This window comes from Pinus tabuliformis, chromosome 8 (assembly GCF_031772625.1).
Source record: "Pinus tabuliformis cultivar Carrire ecotype Pingquan chromosome 8, CPIR1, whole genome shotgun sequence".
Classification (NCBI taxonomy): Eukaryota; Viridiplantae; Streptophyta; class Pinopsida; order Pinales; family Pinaceae; genus Pinus; species Pinus tabuliformis.
The window spans coordinates 1,573,366,302-1,573,384,586 of record NC_142294.1 but is presented as its reverse complement, the minus strand read 5'-3'; the positions used below and the strand labels follow the sequence as shown (position 1 = coordinate 1,573,384,586).

Genomic DNA, 18,285 nt, shown 5'->3' with positions numbered 1-18,285 from the left:
ACTACAGGCCTTACAGCCCTCCCAAACAGCCTCAAAGGAGCTCAAATACACCTTACATACCTCGGGCTGATGTGTCACTGTTGTAGCGCATCACTGGTTAGGGCACCCACAGTATATGTTACAGCCCTAAACCACTCCAACAGTCACCTAAAAACCTGTGGCTTCCTTTCCTTTAGCTCCTGTTCTAATAAGCTGCCATCTCAGCCTTTGTCACGACCTATTAACCCTCTCCAAATGTCCTGTACAGAGCTGCACTGTTCTGGGCACCAACTACAGGCCTTACGGCCCTCCCAAACAGCCTCGAAGGAGCTCAGACAGGTCTGTTTAGACTCCACAGGAATGCGGCCTAACAGAAGTGTAAATTACCACCTTAACCACACACACAAAAGCCCTAAAAAACTCACCTCCTCATGCGACCTTCTCTGCTACAGACTCGGACCTGTAATGAGAGACAACTAACCCTTAAACAGTCCTCAAATCAACAATGTGGAGAATGCTTGTCATCATTTCTACAAGTCTGCTGTGGAAGAATGAAGAACATGGGTAGCTACTGGCTGGAAAACTGCTTCATAGGAGAAAAAAATTCTCCTGGGGTTACCCATGCATATGGATGGGTAACAATGCATCCACAATGTATACCTACATCTACATGGAAAATCACTCATGTGCAGAAAATCCACACATGCGTAGACTGTTACAAAGATTAATATTTACCCTTATGTACATTTTGTTGTTAGTGTTGGTATATTTTTCATATATGGTCAATTGAGATGGACTTCCTTCGAGGAAATTATTTTCCACGGCTTTATATTTTTTTGTCATGAATAAAGATGAGTATTTTACCATTATGTACATTTTGTTGTTAGTGTTCGTAGGTTTTTCATACATGATCGATTGAGATTGATATCCTTAAAAAGGGTTTCTTTTCCATGATTGTATATTTTATTGTTATAATAAAACAAAATAATTGCATATATAAGCAATATATTGTGTATATATCTAATTCCACATCTAGATTGAATGGAAATCTTGTAAATTGAATAAGAGCTCGAGTTAGAAATCCGTTGGAATATTTGGTTGAAATGGTGCCCCACTGGCCAAGGAAGACAAGGTCGGTGATGTCTTAGTACCTACTCGTACTCATCATACCCACCCATCGTATCCCTGGAAATTTTAAGTGCATGCATGAACGAATTCAACAAGATACAAGTGATAAAAGCAATTCAGGCGACATTCAACGAATGATATTCTTCCTGATCTTGTGCAAGTTGGACTTCGTGGAAACCAACTATTTGAGGTCAATACACCATACACACAATAAGTTTTATCCACAATAGAAACTCTTGCATAATTAAAACACAATATTTGTAATACTCATGAGGAACAAGTACAAACTTCATTGTGAAAAAAACCAGCTTATAATTATAAGTTAAAGAAACACACTTTTAATTCTCACATTACAGACTGACTCGTGACTGCATCGTTGGAGTAAAATACCTTCACCTTTGAGACTAGAGTGTTCTCTTCCATCGTTTGCGTGAATCCCATCAAGCATTGAAATGAAGAATTCATGAGCGTCCTGCTGCTCATAACTAGCAAGATTTGCCGCATGCTGCCACCAACTGCAATTGGGAAATGAAAACTTCAATAACATTTTCATACTTAATACATCATATCTCTTTTATAAATCTTGAATACATTTTGCAAAATTCATTTCCAACGGCACCACTCAACACTGGCTATTCTTTAGAAACAATTCTAGCGCCACCAAAGACCGAGACCGAGACAGCAAAGCCCTCTTAAAAATAAAATTAACCCAGTTTGGATGTGCTTTGTAATTGTGCTTTGTAATTATTTCAACATAGTTTTCGATGTACTTAAAATGTCCCCTTCTGGTTGTGGACAAAATTTAAGGGAAAATACAAATCAAACCTTCCAAAAAAGAAAAACCGACAGACAGAATGGCTCCAATTTCAGATAAGAAAAGAACTGCCGTAAAACATGGAAAGAGGTAAAAATTCTCCAGCTCCAAAGGAAGGGACAAAGCAAAACAAAGTCCCTTTTACGTGAAGAAAACAAAAAAAAAAAAAAAAAACAGTTCAGTGAATATAATCTTAAAGCCATCCAGAAGAAGGTTTCCAAAAAAAAAAGAAATTATCCACAGGGCCTTTTAGAAAATATGGAAAAGTTCAAATATATCTATCATTACGGTTTTTTTTTACAAGTCATGTCGAAATAAGAGCTATGACAATATTGGGTATCCCAGCTAGCCTACAAAATCTAATTTATGCAGGGAAAGCTATGCAAGAGGAATACAAGTTGCAGGATTATGGCATTGGCCCCGACTCAACCATCATCCTTAACATGAGACTTCTAGGAGGATGTCTTGGAACTAGCTCAAAATCTGAATTATGCAGGGAACTAGCTATGACAATATTGGGTATCCCAGCATTGGCCCTGACTCAACCATCATGTTAAACTTCTAGGAAGATGTTTAGGAACTAGCTCAAAAGGCCCAACTTCGTTCAAAGATGCAGTCAAGGGGAAGGCAGAGCCACAAAACAACCAGAACAGTCTCCCACTATTCTTGGTCCCTACATTGTGGAGCAGATGACCCAAGTGTCAGCCTTGACAATCAACTTGCCTGAGGTAAATGAGATTCATGATGAATTCCATACTAGAGCAGTTATATGTAGATTCAATGGATTTTGGCCCAAATTGGAGGCACTACATCAATGGATTTATTCTACTTGGACAGAAAGTTGTGATATCCATTTATGTTCTAGAGGTTTTTTCATTGTCAAGTTTGATACAACAAAAGATAAGGATTATGCATTAAACGAGGGACCATGGTTTTGGGGCAATGCGGGTCTATTCATGATACCATGGTTTCCAAGTTTTGATGCAAATACCATGGTGGTTTCCAAAATGCCTATGTGGGTAAGGTTACATAATCTACCATTGCATTTTTGGCATCACAAAGTATTAGCAGGAATTGGGAATTCTCTGGGGAAATTTTTAAAGATGGATGCAGATCGAGTCTCAAAGGGCATTTTCACCTTTGCCAGAATCTGTGTAGAGGTAGACCTTATTTCACAACAATCAGCAGTGGTCTCAACCCCTTGACTATGAGAATACAGCCTTCCGTTGTCATACATGTCTTCATACTGGTCACCTTCAAAGTGCTTGTCCTCAAGTTAAAAAAGAAAGAAAAAAGAGACAACCACAAAAGCCAAAAGGATGGCAGTTTTCAAAAACACAGGAAGCAGAAACCACAGACAATACCACAAACATCAATGTACAGAAATCCCAGGAAATTGCGCAGAAGGACGAGGCTGAGCATAAATCTGCATTAGTGTCAATGCTTTCCAAACAACAACAGCGGATTGAGATGATTACATCTGAAAAATAAGCAAGTGGTACCAAATGAACTCATGCATCAGAAAGTTCAGATTCTGACAAAGAAATCCCATCAAGTGTAAAAGAGAATCAAATGACAATTGTATCATCCACGCCCAACTCTAATGGTTGGCAGAAAGTGGAAAAAAGAAAGGTAGGAAAGAGTAGAATAGGGTAACTCTCTGATGACTTTTTATTGATCTTGGTCACCAGGATCTATGCTTTTTAGCATCTACAATATGTAATTTAGTTCAAAATGAATAAAATTGTGATTTTTCCTTGGGACAAAAAAAAATCTATGACAATATTAAATCATTCAAATTGCAAAACGATGTGATTTAAAAAAAATAACAAGTATTAGCTATTCCTGCTGAAAAAGACTTGCAAGAGGTCATGGAATCATGGTTCACCAACAAGGTCAATGGAAAAATAAGCCATGTACAAAGTTTGCTTTCTATTAAGCCTATGCAGCGCTTGTTTGGCATACAAAGATGAAGTCACGTGCAAGTCCCCAGGTGTATTTTAGCAGAATAGTTCACCACCTAAGTTAAAAGTTAGCTTGCATGGTCCCGTCTCCACCAAATTTTATGGCGTTACTTGTGTCCCGATGATCCGGGTATTTTGGAATTCGTCGAAAACGTCCTCAATTGGTCAAGGACTCCATCAGGGACTTGGAGACTTCCAACCCTCCCTAAGCTATCCTTCAAAAAATCAGGGACTTCCCAAACATCCCTTGATAAATTGGGGCCTTCTCGACGATCCAGATACTTTGGAACTCGTCAGAAACATCCCCAATTGGTCGGGGTCTCCATCGAGGACTTGGAGACTTCAAGGCCTTCCCCGAGCCATCCCTCGAAAAATCGGCGACTTCTAGGGGGCTTCCCAAACATCCTTTGATAAATCAGGGACTTTAAGACGTCCCCTGCTATCTTGCTCCTTAAAAAAAAATTAAAAAAAATATACCTAAGTTCTAAAGTCTAAATAGTAAAATTAAAAATCAATTTTGAAATTTAAAAACCTACACACTATGCATACTACCTAAATCTATTGTTCGCACGACTCATATGATACCTATCGCACACTAAGCCTATGGATGTGACTATAGTCTATGACACTATGGATTATCCATGGTTTTCTAGACTCTTGATTTGGGATTTATAATAAAATTTTAATGACTTGTTGATGTTTACAATTTTATTAAATTTTACTTTTAGCCTTTAAAGTTTAGTTGCTATTTAAATTTTGATATGATTCATCATATGCATTGCAACATCATAGAATGATTATGTAGACAGTAGTAGATTGTGTTGTAGCAAACTAATAGTACTTCTCAAGTTCTTGACAATAGGCAATGATAACAAGATTTGTTTGTGATGTGCAATGATGATTAGATGGTATTAGTATCAGACAATTAGTATTTTATTTTGTAATTTGAATTTCAAAATTAGTAATAGTTTTAATTTTTATATTTTAATTTATTTAATTGGCAACGGCTATGGAAATGAAGTCTCACCAAACCGGAAGTTTTAGGTTCAAATCTTGTACTATCCCCCCATCAAAATAAGAAGTTAGACATGACGAAGTAGTCCTATAAAACTTTTAATATATATAAAACTCGTCCCATACCCGTTCCCATCCCAACAGCCAATGCAACCTAGTTCAACAATGGTGGCCTCGGTGCAGGCGATATAGACAACCTCTCAAATTTGGCTACAATTTCATCAATTCCTCCTTCTCCACTTATTGGCGTATTAGTTATTTACTGTTAAACTGACAGCCTCATGGGTTTTCCTCTAGAACCCCAATTCTTGTTATTGCCGCAATTTATTCCACAGAGCCCTTCTACTCTATCAGGACTGTAATTCCAAAGGAATTACACAAATATACTATCGACAGGCTTTTCAAATGGAAATAACGCAAATAGCGTTGAATACACTATCGGTGCTAAAACCCAAGGAAAAATGCATTTTACGCAAACAACACAATCGACGGCTTTTATTCCAAAGGATCGGAATAACACAATCGGCACTTTAATATGGTGATTCCCCAACGCGATATTCCACGTGGCTATCGGCAACCGCTATAAGTGATTCCAAAAGTCCACACAATAGACTCCTCCTGCTTCAACCTTGCGATGCGATAACCTTGCGGACCCGAAAACTTATCAACCCAACTATATAGTATTTTGGGTCCAAGCTTATCAGGGGTTCAGACTTCGGTGGTTCCACAGGTCTCTTTCGCTCCACTTATGGTTATGAGATGTGATAAAGGTTTAGACCTGATACGGGTATGAACCAGATTTAATAATAACTCAGGTCCAGAACTACGTCCAGCTTAAGCCTTTTTCACGATTTCCCTGTGTAAAGCTGAGTTTTATCTGCAGGACTTAACAATGCATTTAAGAAGAACAGTCGTGTCGATATAAGGGAAAAATTGTACCAACAAGCTTAATTCACGTATATGATAGGAAAATAAGGTCGAATCACCATTAATAAGGTTTAGAAGGAAAGAATCGCCATCAAATACATATGCAAATATACCAGTTATCAGAGAACTGTAAGTTCCTATGCACAAAGAGAATTCTTCAAGAACATAATGCCTTCGGGATCTCCCTCTGTAGAGTGTCCCGTTATTTTATTTATAATTAATAGATAAAGCCTTCTCGACCATTATCCTTTACAAAAGCATGGCTTTTACATAAAGTGATTTAAAGCAATAAAGCTACTACAACTTATCATAAAGCGATTTATTACAACTTGATCTTATTCTTAATTTTATCATTATCCTAAGCTAGAAAAGCATGGAAATTGTTGGCTAAAGGACCCCACTCCTTTGCCTGTAGATTTTTTTGGATTTTTGGAATAAGTTTGAAGATTTTCCCTCCAAGTCTCATGCTCCTACATCAGACTCCTGAGGACAAAATTCTTCATGGGCTCTTGTCCATGAGTTCATCTACAGAACTGCCCAGTTTCTATAGCATGTCTTCTGTAACCCAAGTAGCTTCAGCGGTCGGCTGATCCTTCCACTTTACCAAATACTGGAAGTATTCTCATCCCCTTGTTTTCTTAAACACCTTCTTGTCCAGAATTCTTTTTGGCTGCAAATTCTTTGCTGTGGGTAACTGTTTTACCCAGTCAATCTCTTGGTTCTCTTGATCTTGTGTTGTATCATCTGCAGTTTCACCTTCATACTTGTACAGGTCTGCAACATTAAAAATTGGTGATATTCCAACATTAGGGGGTAACTCAATCTCATAGGCATTTGCAGAAAATTTCCTCAACACTCTGCACAGTCCAATTTTTTTGAACTTTAATTTGTTATACTCCCTCTTTGAAACCTCTCCTTTCTGAGGTGTGCTAAAACCAGATCTCCAACTTCAAAGTTCACCTCTCTTCTTCTCATGTCTGCTCTGGTCTTGTACTTGATATTGCTATCCTGCAGCGCTTGTTTCGCTTGTTCATGTATTGCTTGCATTTCTGAAGCAAAATCTTCACCCTCTGCACTTCTCATCTCTTCTTTTCCCAAGTTTCTTAACTCAACTACTCCTCTTGGATGCATTCCATAAACAATATGGAATGGACTCTGTCTTGTACTCCTGTTAGGTGAGTCATTATATGCATATTCAGCTTGTGCCATTACTTGATCCCATTGCTTTGGATGTTCGGCAGTAAGGCTCCTTAAAAGATTGCCCAAACTACTGTTCACAACTTCAGTCTTTCCATCAGTTTGCGGATGATAGGCAGAACTAAAACTTAATTTAGTTCCCAATTTCTTCCATAGTGTCCTCCAGAAATGTCCAACAAATTTGGAATCCCTGTCCGAGACAATACTCTTAGGCAACCCATGCAATCTTACAACCTCCTTAAAAAACAAATTAGAAATGTGAGAAGCATCACTAATCTTATAACATAGAATAAAGTGTGCCATTTTTGAAAATCTGTCCACTACAACAAAAATTGAATCATTACCTCTTTGAGTCTTTGGTAAGCCCAAAACAAAATCCATACTTACCATATCCCAAGGCCTATCTAGAATTGGTAATGGGATATACAAACCTGTGTTTTGGCTCCTTCCCTTTGCATATTGACAGATTTTGCAAGTTTTCACATACTTCTCCACTTCAGATTTCATTTTCGGCCAGAAATAAAATCTGTTCAACTGTTCAAAAGTCTTCTCTATGCCAAAATGTCCTGCAAGTCCTCCACTATGTTTTTCTTTGATTAAATTCTCCCTCATTGAACAGTTTGGTATGCATAGCTGATTTTTTTAAACAACAGTCCATCTTGTAAGAAGTAATCCAACCATTTACTCCTATCCATCAAAATAGGATTTTTACAAGCCTCAAATGCCTCTTTAAAATCTGGATCTGTTTCATACAATTCTTTAAGAAAATCAAAACCCAACACTTGGATTTGACTCTCTTGAAATAATACATTCCTCCTACTTAAGGCATCTGCAACTTTGTTTGATTGGCCATTTATATGCTTCAAAACAAAATGGAAACCTTGAAGATACTCTACCCATTTAGCATGTTTCTAGCTAAGCTTTGGCTGCTACATAATATACTGTAGTGCATGGTTATCTGAATAAAGGATGAATTCCGTTGACATTAGATAATGCCTCCATTTCTTCAATGACTGCACAACTGCATGGAACTCCTTGTCATAAGAAGAATACCTCTTCTTTGAATCATTTAGCTTTTCACTAAAGTAGGCTATAGGTCTATCTTCCTGGCTTAATACACCTCCAATAACTTCTCCGCTGGCATCACACTTCACTTGGAAAGGCTTACTAAAATCAGGTAAAACCAAAATAGGCTTTTCAATGATTTTTTCCTTTAACAACTGAAAATTTTTCTCTGCTTCAGCAGTGCATCTAAATGGTTGTTTGTCCTTCTTCATGGTCTCGATAATAGGTGCATTAATCTTACTAATATTCTTAATGAATTTTCTATAAAAGCTAGCAAGGCCATGAAAACTTCTTACCTCAAAAACACTCTTGGGTGAAGGCCACTCCATGATTGCCTTGATCTTCTCTAGATCCATCTTCAGCCCTTCAGCAAAAATAACAAAACCCAAGTACACTAGCTCTTCTTTCATGAATGAACACTTCTTCAAATTCAGCAATAATTTCTCCTGCTGCAGCCTTATAAGACATAATTCAAATGCCTCATATGCTCCTCCTTAGACCTGTTGTAAACTAATATATAGTCCAGATATACTATTACAAATTTACCAATAAAATCTTTAAAAACCTCATTCATGAGTCTCATAAATGTACTTGGTGCATTTGACAACCCAAAAGGCATTACTCTCCACTCATATAATCCCTCATTTGTCTTAAAAGCGGTTTTCCACTCATCCCCTTCTCTTATCCTTATTTGATGATACCCACTTTTAAGATCTAGTTTTGAAAAATTCTTTGCTCCACTCAAGCAATCCATTAAATCTTCAATTCTAGGTAATGGAAATCTATACCTGATTGTGATTTTATGGATGGCTCTTGAATTTGTACACATTCTCCAACCTCCATCCTTCTTTGGACTCAACACTGTTAGCACTGCACAAGGACTCAAGCTTTCTCTGATCAACGCTTTGTCAAGTAATTCTTGCACCTGCTTTCTAACCTCTTCATTTTCTGTAGGAGTCATTCTATAAGCTACTTTGTTAGGCAGACTTGCTCCAGGAATCAAATCTATATGATGGCTAATTCTTCTAATGGGTGGTAACTCATTTGGCAAATCATCAACAATAATATCACAATATTTCTCCAACATTTCTTGAATTTCAATGGGTAAATCAGAAATTTTAGTAGAAGTCATTATTACCTTGGGCTTGCAAATTACAACAAAATTTACCTCATTCTCTTCAATCTGCTTCAAGTATTCCTTTCCTCCAAATAACAGAGTTTTTGGATCAGTCTTCTTTCCTGGTACATCTTCTTCTTGCAGAGGCAGCAACGTATGATTGACACCATCCTTTCCAAACTTGTAGGTGTTTCTTTTTCCATCATGCATGGCTCCTCTGTCATATTGCCAAGGTCTTCCAAGCAATATGTGACACACATCCATTGGCATCACATCACATACAATTTTATCTTTATACTTGCCCACCTGAAATTCCACTTCACACTGTTCATTCACTAACAGTTGATGTCCCTTTTGCAACCATGACACCTTGTAAGGTGTTGGATGTTTCATTGTCTTCAGCTTCAATTTCTCCACCACTTCTGTAGAGACCAAATTATCAATGCTACCACTATCAATGATCATCTAACAACATTTCCCTTGAACTTTACACACTGTCCCGAATAAAGTCTTTCTTTCTCATGGTTCAACTACCTCCTTTGCTAGTTTGAGCAAAACTTTATTAACTACCAAACATTCTCCTCTCTCTAGTATATTTTCTTCTTCTGCTACTGGTGGTTCCCCCTCAACTGGAGCAACAGTTGCATTCTTCTGGCTTGTTCCTGCATTCTCTGGGCACTCAAAAGCTCTGTGTCCCAGTTTGTTACATCTGTAACATCTTATTTCTCTGCCTTTCCTCTGCCTCCTCTTCCTCTAGAAAAACTCCCTCTGCCTCTTGCATCACCTCCTGTGGGTGTATGTTCAGTTGAACTGCTGCTAACTCCATCTTTAGGTGTTGTAGATCTCCCTCTACCACCTTGACTTCCCCTTCCTCGGAAAGTACCTCTCCCTCTTGCAGACTACTTCCTCATGAGTTTTTCTTCAGCTTTCAGTGCTATCTAATAAGCTTCCTCTACTGTTTTAGGAGACGGTAGACTTATCTCATCTTGAATGTCCATCCTAAGGCCATTCACATATCTATCTACCTTCTCATCTGTATCCTGGGCTTCTCCAGCTCTTATGCTTACCTTATAGAATTCCTCTGTGTATTCTTTTACTGTCAAAGACCTCTGTCTAAGATTCTGCATCTGTCTGAACAAGGTTTGCTGATAATTACTTGGCAGAAACTTACCTCTTAGCTTTGCTACCATCCTGCTCCAATTTTTGATTGGTTGCTTGCCAAGTCTTTTGCTTTCCGCCTGCACACCATCCCACCAAAGCACTACATGGCCTTTTAACTTGGTGACTGGAAACTTGATTTTCTTCACATCTCCTGTTTCTTCATAATCGAAGAATTTCTCCATGCCATTAATCTAGTCTATCAATTCTTCTAGATCCAATCCTCCTTCATATATTGGAACCTCAGTCTTTGACCTAGCTGTGGATCTCAATACTGACTGAAAAAACCTCATCTCAAAAGTAACTGCTACAGCTTCCTCCTCTGCAACTTCAACCTCAAGTTCACTAACATCTCCATCATCTATATTTCTATATGTTGTTAATGCATCCAATCTAGCTTGCATCTATTGCACAGCACAGCTTCCATTACTTCAGCGTTTATAACAGGTCGTCCTCTTCCACCACGTCCACGTCCTCTTCCAACTCTAAAAGCCATATTAATTTTCCTTCTCCTGCTTCTGAGATTCAATTTAATGTCAGCTAGTGGCTCTGATACCACTAAAGGTGGCCTGGGTGCAAGCGATATAGACAACCTCTCAAATCTAGCTACAATTTCTTCAATTCCTCCTTCTCCACTTATTGGCGTATCAATCATTTACTGTTACACTGACAACCTCATGGGTTTTCCTCTAGAACCCCAATCCTTATTATTGCCGCAATTTCTTCCACAGAGCCCTTATACTCTATCGGGACTGGAATTACACAAATATACTATCGACAGGCTTTTCAAATGGAAATAACGCAAATAGCGTTGAATACACTATCGGCGCTAAAACCCATGGAAAAATGTGTTTTACGCAAACAACATAATCAACAGCTTTTATTCCAAAGGATCGGAATAACACAATCGGCACTTTAATATGGTGATTCCCCGATGCGATATGCCATGTGGCTATCGGCAATCGCTATCAGCGATTCCGAAAGTCCACACAATAGACTCCTCCCGCTTCAACCTTGTGATGTGATAACCTTGCGGACCCAAAAACTTATCAACCCAACTATATAGTATTTCGGGTCCAAGCTTATCAGGGGTTCAGACTTCGGCGGTTCCACAGGTCTCTTCCGCTCCACTTATGGTTATGCGATGCGATAAAGGTTCGGACCTGATATGGGTATGAACCAGATTTAATAATAATTCAGGTCCAGAACTACGTCCAGCTTAAGCCTTTTTCATAATTTCCCTGTGTAAAGCTGAGTTTTATCTGCGGGACTTAACAATGCATTTAAGAAGAACAATCATGCCGATATAAGGGAAAAACTGTACCAACAAGCTTAATTCACGTATATGATAGGAAAATAAGGCCAAATCACCATTAATAAGGTTCAAAAGGAAAAAATCGCCATCAAATACATATGAAAATATACTAGTTATCAAGAACTGTAAGTTCCTATGCACAGAGAGAATTCTTCAAGAACATAATGCCTCTGGGATCTCCCCCTTACAGCGTCCCATTATTTTATTTATAATTTATAGATAAATCCTTCTCAGCCATTATCCTTTACAAAGCATGGCTTTTACATAAGGTGATTTCAAGCAATAAAGCTACTACAGCTTATCATAAAGCGATTTATTACAACTTGATCTTATTCTTAATTTTATCATTATCCTAAGCTAGAAAAGCATGGAAATTGCTGACTAAAGGACCCAAGACAGCCCATGCAAGCTAGGTTAAGAAGAATTATGTCGCAAGAATAGATCCCCATTTAAGTTAAATGAAGTCTGTCGCAATGATGCTCCTCAGGGCACATTTAAAAAGAGACTTCCCAACACATTAATTATATATGATTCATAAGGGATCTTAAAAATGATTCACAAGGGATCTTCAATGATAATAGTTAAATTCTGTTAGCATGATTTGTTTGGAAGGGTTTTCTTTAATTGATAATAGTTAAATCCTGTTGTCATGATTAGTTTGAATTTTGAAAGGGTTCCGTTATGAGAATTCAAGTTTAAAATTTTATGGTGATTGACGCTAGATATTTAGAATCTATTCGAGGCTTGGTGTAATTTAAATTAAATATAATTTATAAATAATTTTCATTATTTAGATGTGTTTTCGGTAATGATTGTTTAAATTACAAATTATAAATATATTATAGTTTATAAGTTTGAAACTGTATGGTGATGGGAGGATAAACCTAAAATGCAGTTATGTTATTAAAATCATAAATACATTATAATCTTTCAGTTTAAAATTTTATGGTAACGGGAGGATAAATCTAAAATCCATAATTTAGTTATATTAAAAATTGATGTAATTTAAATTATATATAATTTTTAAAGTGATTTTGATAATTTAAATATTTTAGATTATCATTTTTTAAATTAGAAATTAATTCTTACAAAATTATAAATACGCACATCATAAACATATAATAAAAAAATTAAAAATTATTAAATTAAATTAATTTACAGACCTTAAAAAAGATAGACGTCTTACGGGTAAAATTCAAAAAAGTCTACAGTTACAAATTATGCCAAACAAATTCCATAGATAAATCCCCAACAACGAGCATCCTGCCTTCCTGATAAATGTTTCGGACCCAACCATTTCTGATGAAGACCCAACCCTTTCTGAAAACAACAGTTGGTGGGTCGTTTCATAGGTCACAAAACCTCACGGTTTTGAAAACAAATTTGGTTGCACGAAAACTTTATCCTGTAGACATTCACTGGTGAGGTTACCAGTTTTTTTCTTGTACTCGTGCACATTCACATTCTTTTGGCTGCATTGTTATATATATTTTCAACATTTAAATGGGAAAAAAATGAAGGTTCCATTTTACTGTCGTATAACTTTTATTTCAAAACAATGCAACAATATGGAAGATAATTTTAGCTAAATAGATATTTTGCTTTTTAGTAAAATTAATAAAATTATACTTATTAACATATTTAAAAAATAAATAAATAAATAAATTGTAGTTGACTTTAAAGATGGGTGATCACTATATCCACAGAAACATTATTTTGGGCAGGTCCACTTGAAGAGATCATTTCTTACTATACCCACAAAAACATTTTAGACAAATCTACTTGAAAGAATCACTTCTCACTCGCCCATAAAACCTAACCCCAAATTGATTCTGTAACTTCTCAATAAAAAATGCTTTAAAAATAAAAACTCTCAATTTAACTAACCCTGAAATTAAATATAATATAATATTATAAATTAATAAAATATATTTATTAAAATATTTGTCAAAATTAATAATATAATATAAACTATTTATACACAGATTTATTAATATTTTTTAAATAGTCTGAGGATATAATTCACTTACTTGACAAAACCTGTTATGTGGAGTTAGGAAGTCCATTCAATCTTCCATTGAAATGTATCCACTTTTAGAGGCAGAGTGGTCATTATAGTATCGATTTATTTTTTTTTATAAAATTATATTTATTTTTGTGACTCAGATTTCATTTTCTCCAGAGATAGATAACATCTATCTCCATAAAAACATTGTTTTGGGCAAATGCATTTGAAGGGATCACTTTTTACTGGTTTATTAATGGAACCTAACTCCAATTAACTCCATTACTCTTCAATAATAAAGAAGAAATACTTACATTTATTTTTGTGAGGCAGATTTCATTTTCTCCAGAGATAGATAACATCTACATCCATAGAAACTGGGCAGATCCACTTCAAAAGATCACTTTTTACTAGTTCATTAATAAAACCTAACCCCAATTAACTCCATCACTCTTCAATAATAAAGAAGAAATACTTTCACACCAAGAATTCAACCCATTAAACAAACTTTGGGGATTAATATAATATTTATTATAAATTAATAAGTTATATTCCCGGATGCGGGTGCTTCACAGATCAAAGGGTACGATGGTGGCGTATCACATGGGCAGGTGTCAGCCCAAGCACGCCACTGGTTATCGCATTGGACGGGTGAGCTGGTCTCGCACAAGCATATTAATGAAGGCATTTACTTCCTCCATCAGTCTCATGGTTTATTGTGCTATGGCGCTCCATAAGCTCATCATTCCCGCGGCTTCGTCGCAGACCTCTGCGACCTTATGAATTGCTGCATTGTGTGTTTCTCTGAGCTATTCTACAAGCGAGCTTAGGCCTGTCATTCCCTTTCTAGGCTCAAGAGCATATCATAAACGCTGGGCTCTGGTTCCAAGTTCATACGGTTCCGTCGAGGTTCTGTTTCCGCCTCTCTGGGCACTCCTCTCAGTGTATCCGCTCTTTTGACAAACCTCTGCACATTGCCATGCCGCGCGAACGGCCCAGGATGGGGAGCAGACGTGGCGGCTCCTGCAGTCGGGCCACCTCTCAACGGTCCACCCCCATTTCTTACTCTTCCTCGGACGCGCTGGAACTTGGTCGAAGCAGTCCCCCTGTCACCAGAAGTGGCAGAGGCAGGGGTCGTGGGCGAGTCAGGACTGTTGATTGTGAGCATGCGGCCCACCCGACTGTTCGCTACCGCATCCCGTGTTCTTTAGCCAACTCCACCTTCATAGTCTCCGTCACGATTGAAAAATGTGAAGATGTCCGGGGTTCGAGAGTGGCCCATACTGGAGTTCTTGCAGACCAAAGGACAGCGAATTTGATTGACAATCAGCGCCAGGTCATGGGAGGTCCCTCTATGGTGAATTCGACTGTCCCTGCAGGTCCAAGTGCGCCAACTCGAGGAGAACCAACAGGCTCGGCGGTTCATCATTCTAATTCGGAGGACTCACTACAATTCGGGTGCAGGGTCATTGAGGAGCCATACACCTCTGAGGATGACAGATCCCGCCCGGGTTTCCGCCCTTTGCAGTTTCTGAAGTAGGAGCTCAACTCCGTTTTGAATCTCGACATTAATGCATGTTTCAGGTCTCTGTCAGTCAAAGTTTCGTTTATGTCTAGCGTTCTCTAGCTGTGCAAGTTTCGTTTTAGTTTATGTTCAGCACTGTTTCAAGTCTTATGTGAAGTCAAAATACTGCTGGAGGTCTACTATGTACTGAGATCATGATCAATTTTGTAAAATGCCAACTTCATGGCAAGACTTTCAAGGCTGTGGCCTTGCTGTAACTTTTTTGTATAAATAATAAGAATAGACTGATTGAAAAAAAAAATTATATTTATCAAAATTAATAATATAATATAAACTATTTTTAAATATAAATTTATTAATATTTTTTAAATAATTATTTTAAATATTCTGACGATGTAGTTCACTCGACTTACTTGACAAAACATGTTATGTGGAGTGGGAAATCCATTACTGTATCCACTTTTAGAGGCAGAGTGGTGATTGAATTCAACCCATTAAACAAACTTGGGGATTAATATAATATTTATTATAAATTAATAAATTATATTTATCAAAACTAATGATATAACATAAACTATTTTTAAATATAAAATTATTAATATGTTTTAAATAATTATTTTAAATATTCCGACGATGTAGTTCACTCGACTTACTTGACAAAGTATGTTATGTGGAGTTGGGAAATCCATTACTGTATGCACTTTTAGAGGCAGAGTGGTGATTATAGTATCCATTCAATCAGAATGAACTCTATCTATTTTTAGAGGCAAAGTGGTGAAGTTTTTATTTAAAGCTATTATTACAGTCTAAATTCTCATAAAATTATCTTAAATATATTTTTGGTGTTATATTAGTGAATTGTTAAATATACTTTGGATGCTATAGTCCAAAGTTATAGTGACGGTCTTTACAGCCTCTAACGTCTAGAAGCATTATTATAATCTCAGCTCTATTGAATATATAAAAATAATAGTGAGTTAAAGATACTTTCCAGGTTACAGTGACAGGCTGTAACCCCTAGATTAGCCATTCAACATTCTTTTAAAAGGAAAACAAATAAATAAATATTACCATTAACCAAAAACATTAATGACCTTCAATAAAAAACCATTTACATCAGAATAAACACAAACATTTTCTTTGCTCCTGCTACTGAATAATACTCTTCACTTAAAACACCCAGGGAGATTCACTTAAATCACCCAGAACATCCACCTGACCTTGTTTGTCATTTAAACGTCATCCATAAGCACTTTCCTTGAGAAAGGTCAAAAAATGAAAGCCTAACCTGTAGAGGAATTGTGCAGGGCTGTAAGGGGTCCGATCACCGGAGAACGCCGCTGAGAACATGGCGTCCATATCACAGGCCAAGCAGAGGCGCTGCGCATTCTTCTGGCAAACATAACGATTATGCCTGTCGCTCAGAAAATAATTTCGCAGCGGCGGTGTGTGGAGCAGCGCCTGCAACACAGAATTCATAAAGCAAGTGTTCCCCAAATTGTTGAGTCCTCTCAAACCCCAGGGCAGGCAAGAACCCGAGCACTCTCCGAGAGGGCTTGACCCCCTGACCAGCAACGACTTCTCCCTGGCCGTGGGCATCCACGGCCGGTACTCTACAAGCAGCCTCTTCCTCTTATTTCTGCCGTTGCCGTTGCTGTTGCCGTTGGGCTCGGGTCGCCCTCCGCTGCCATCGCCGCGGACTGCGGCTAGGGCAAAGAGCACGGCGGTGTCGAAGTCAGAGTCGTAGACCTGGTCATTGCAGGCGCAGCAGAAGAGCTCGGCCCGGTCGACATCCACCGCGATATCGTGGCCGGGATGGGCATTGGCGTGTTGACTGGCGTGTAGGAAGTCCGGGGGGCGCCAACAGGCGACCGTGGCGCAGACGAGGCAAGCATAAAGGCGACCCTGGTTCTTGCCGCAGGTTATGCAGGCGGGCACATCGTGGGGATCCCGTCTAAGGGTCGCTCCGCCAGGAGGCCTTATGCGCAGGCACTTGGAGAGCGCCTTTAACACCTCCGGGCCATGTCGGGCTCTGTAGTTGGTCAAGTGCTGGCAACCCTCGGGGCTGCTTCTTCTTATGCAGCCCTTGGCCATGTCGATGATGAGTGGATGTCTATGTCTATGTTTTCAAATCTCATCAGGGAATTATTCTTCATACCTCGGAGATCACACTACAAAATTCCAAGCAGCAATTGTCGATCTCTGTCCTGCAATTTAATCTAGTCCAATCCCAATCGAATCAAACCGACTTACAGTTTGGTTATGGCCGTTGGCTACAACCATACGAGGAACCCTTTTCTCTCTCTCCTAAGCAAATGTTCTGTCGCTAAAAAAATAAATATCTCCCGTATTTCACGACTCAAGAGAATATCGGCCCCTAAATAGGAGAAGCTTTTGGCAGTGGGTCAGAGAAGTTAGTACAATCGGACGAAAAAATGATTAGAAATCTTTTTCCTGCATTTACGCTTATATTGTTTTCATTTTTTCCAATTATCTTTAAAAAGAAAAACCCATCAATATTATATCATTTTTGGAAAAATGTTTTCTTACATTCGGTGTTTATTTTTTAAAGAAATATGGTATATCGATTTAGTATTTTAAGAGAGATTTTTCGGCATAAATCACAAGATTTATCATTTGTGGATGCGTTTCGAACCAACTAGTGTGGTTCATGGTCAGGGAGGTTGAAGAACCAAATCCAGTTTTTCTTTGTTTATAATTTTATTTCAAATTATTTTTCTAAAAGAGAGTAATTTTAAGCTCTTAAATAAAAAATAATTTGTAATTATAAATAAAAAAGGTTGGTTTTCTTATAATTTGTAATTATAAATAAAAGATGTTGGTTCTTTTTTTCTTTTTCTTTTTTTAAGTATATCTAACATAAATTTATTTCCTTGTTACACTGAATGTGTTCCTATAATGGGTTTGGTTGGTAGATTCGACCAATAAAATCTGTCTATTTTAGTCTTTTTCCTCCAAATACAAATTGACACGTGGCATTATAATAGTGATGGAATTAGCTGGGAAGTTTGTAGTCTTTTAAAGTTTTCTAAATCCCATCCTAAATGAAAAAAGAA

General features: G+C 37.7%; 1 protein-coding gene across 6 annotated transcripts in view; it reads right to left on the bottom strand.

Moving 5' to 3' along the window:
• The window catches only part of UBP22 (ubiquitin-specific protease 22), a 76,349-nt gene extending 58,745 nt beyond the window's left edge, over nt 1-17,604 (bottom strand). For 3 of the 6 annotated variants that reach the window (XR_016246615.1, XR_016246616.1, XM_089374132.1), the window contains exons 1-2: nt 16,497-17,598; nt 1,498-1,622 (exon numbers count right to left, since the gene is read on the bottom strand). Coding sequence is in view for 4 of the 6 variants with exons in the window: in XM_089374132.1 (XP_089230258.1) it covers nt 1,498-1,622; nt 16,497-17,302 (931 nt within the window). In the remaining 2 variants the exon portion in view is untranslated. Of the gene's footprint in view, nt 1-1,497; nt 1,623-16,496 lie in introns of all 6 variants that reach the window. The other 3 variants (XM_089374135.1, XM_089374134.1, XM_089374133.1) reach the window with 3 other exon arrangements.
• Between the last annotated feature and the right edge of the window lie 681 nt (nt 17,605-18,285).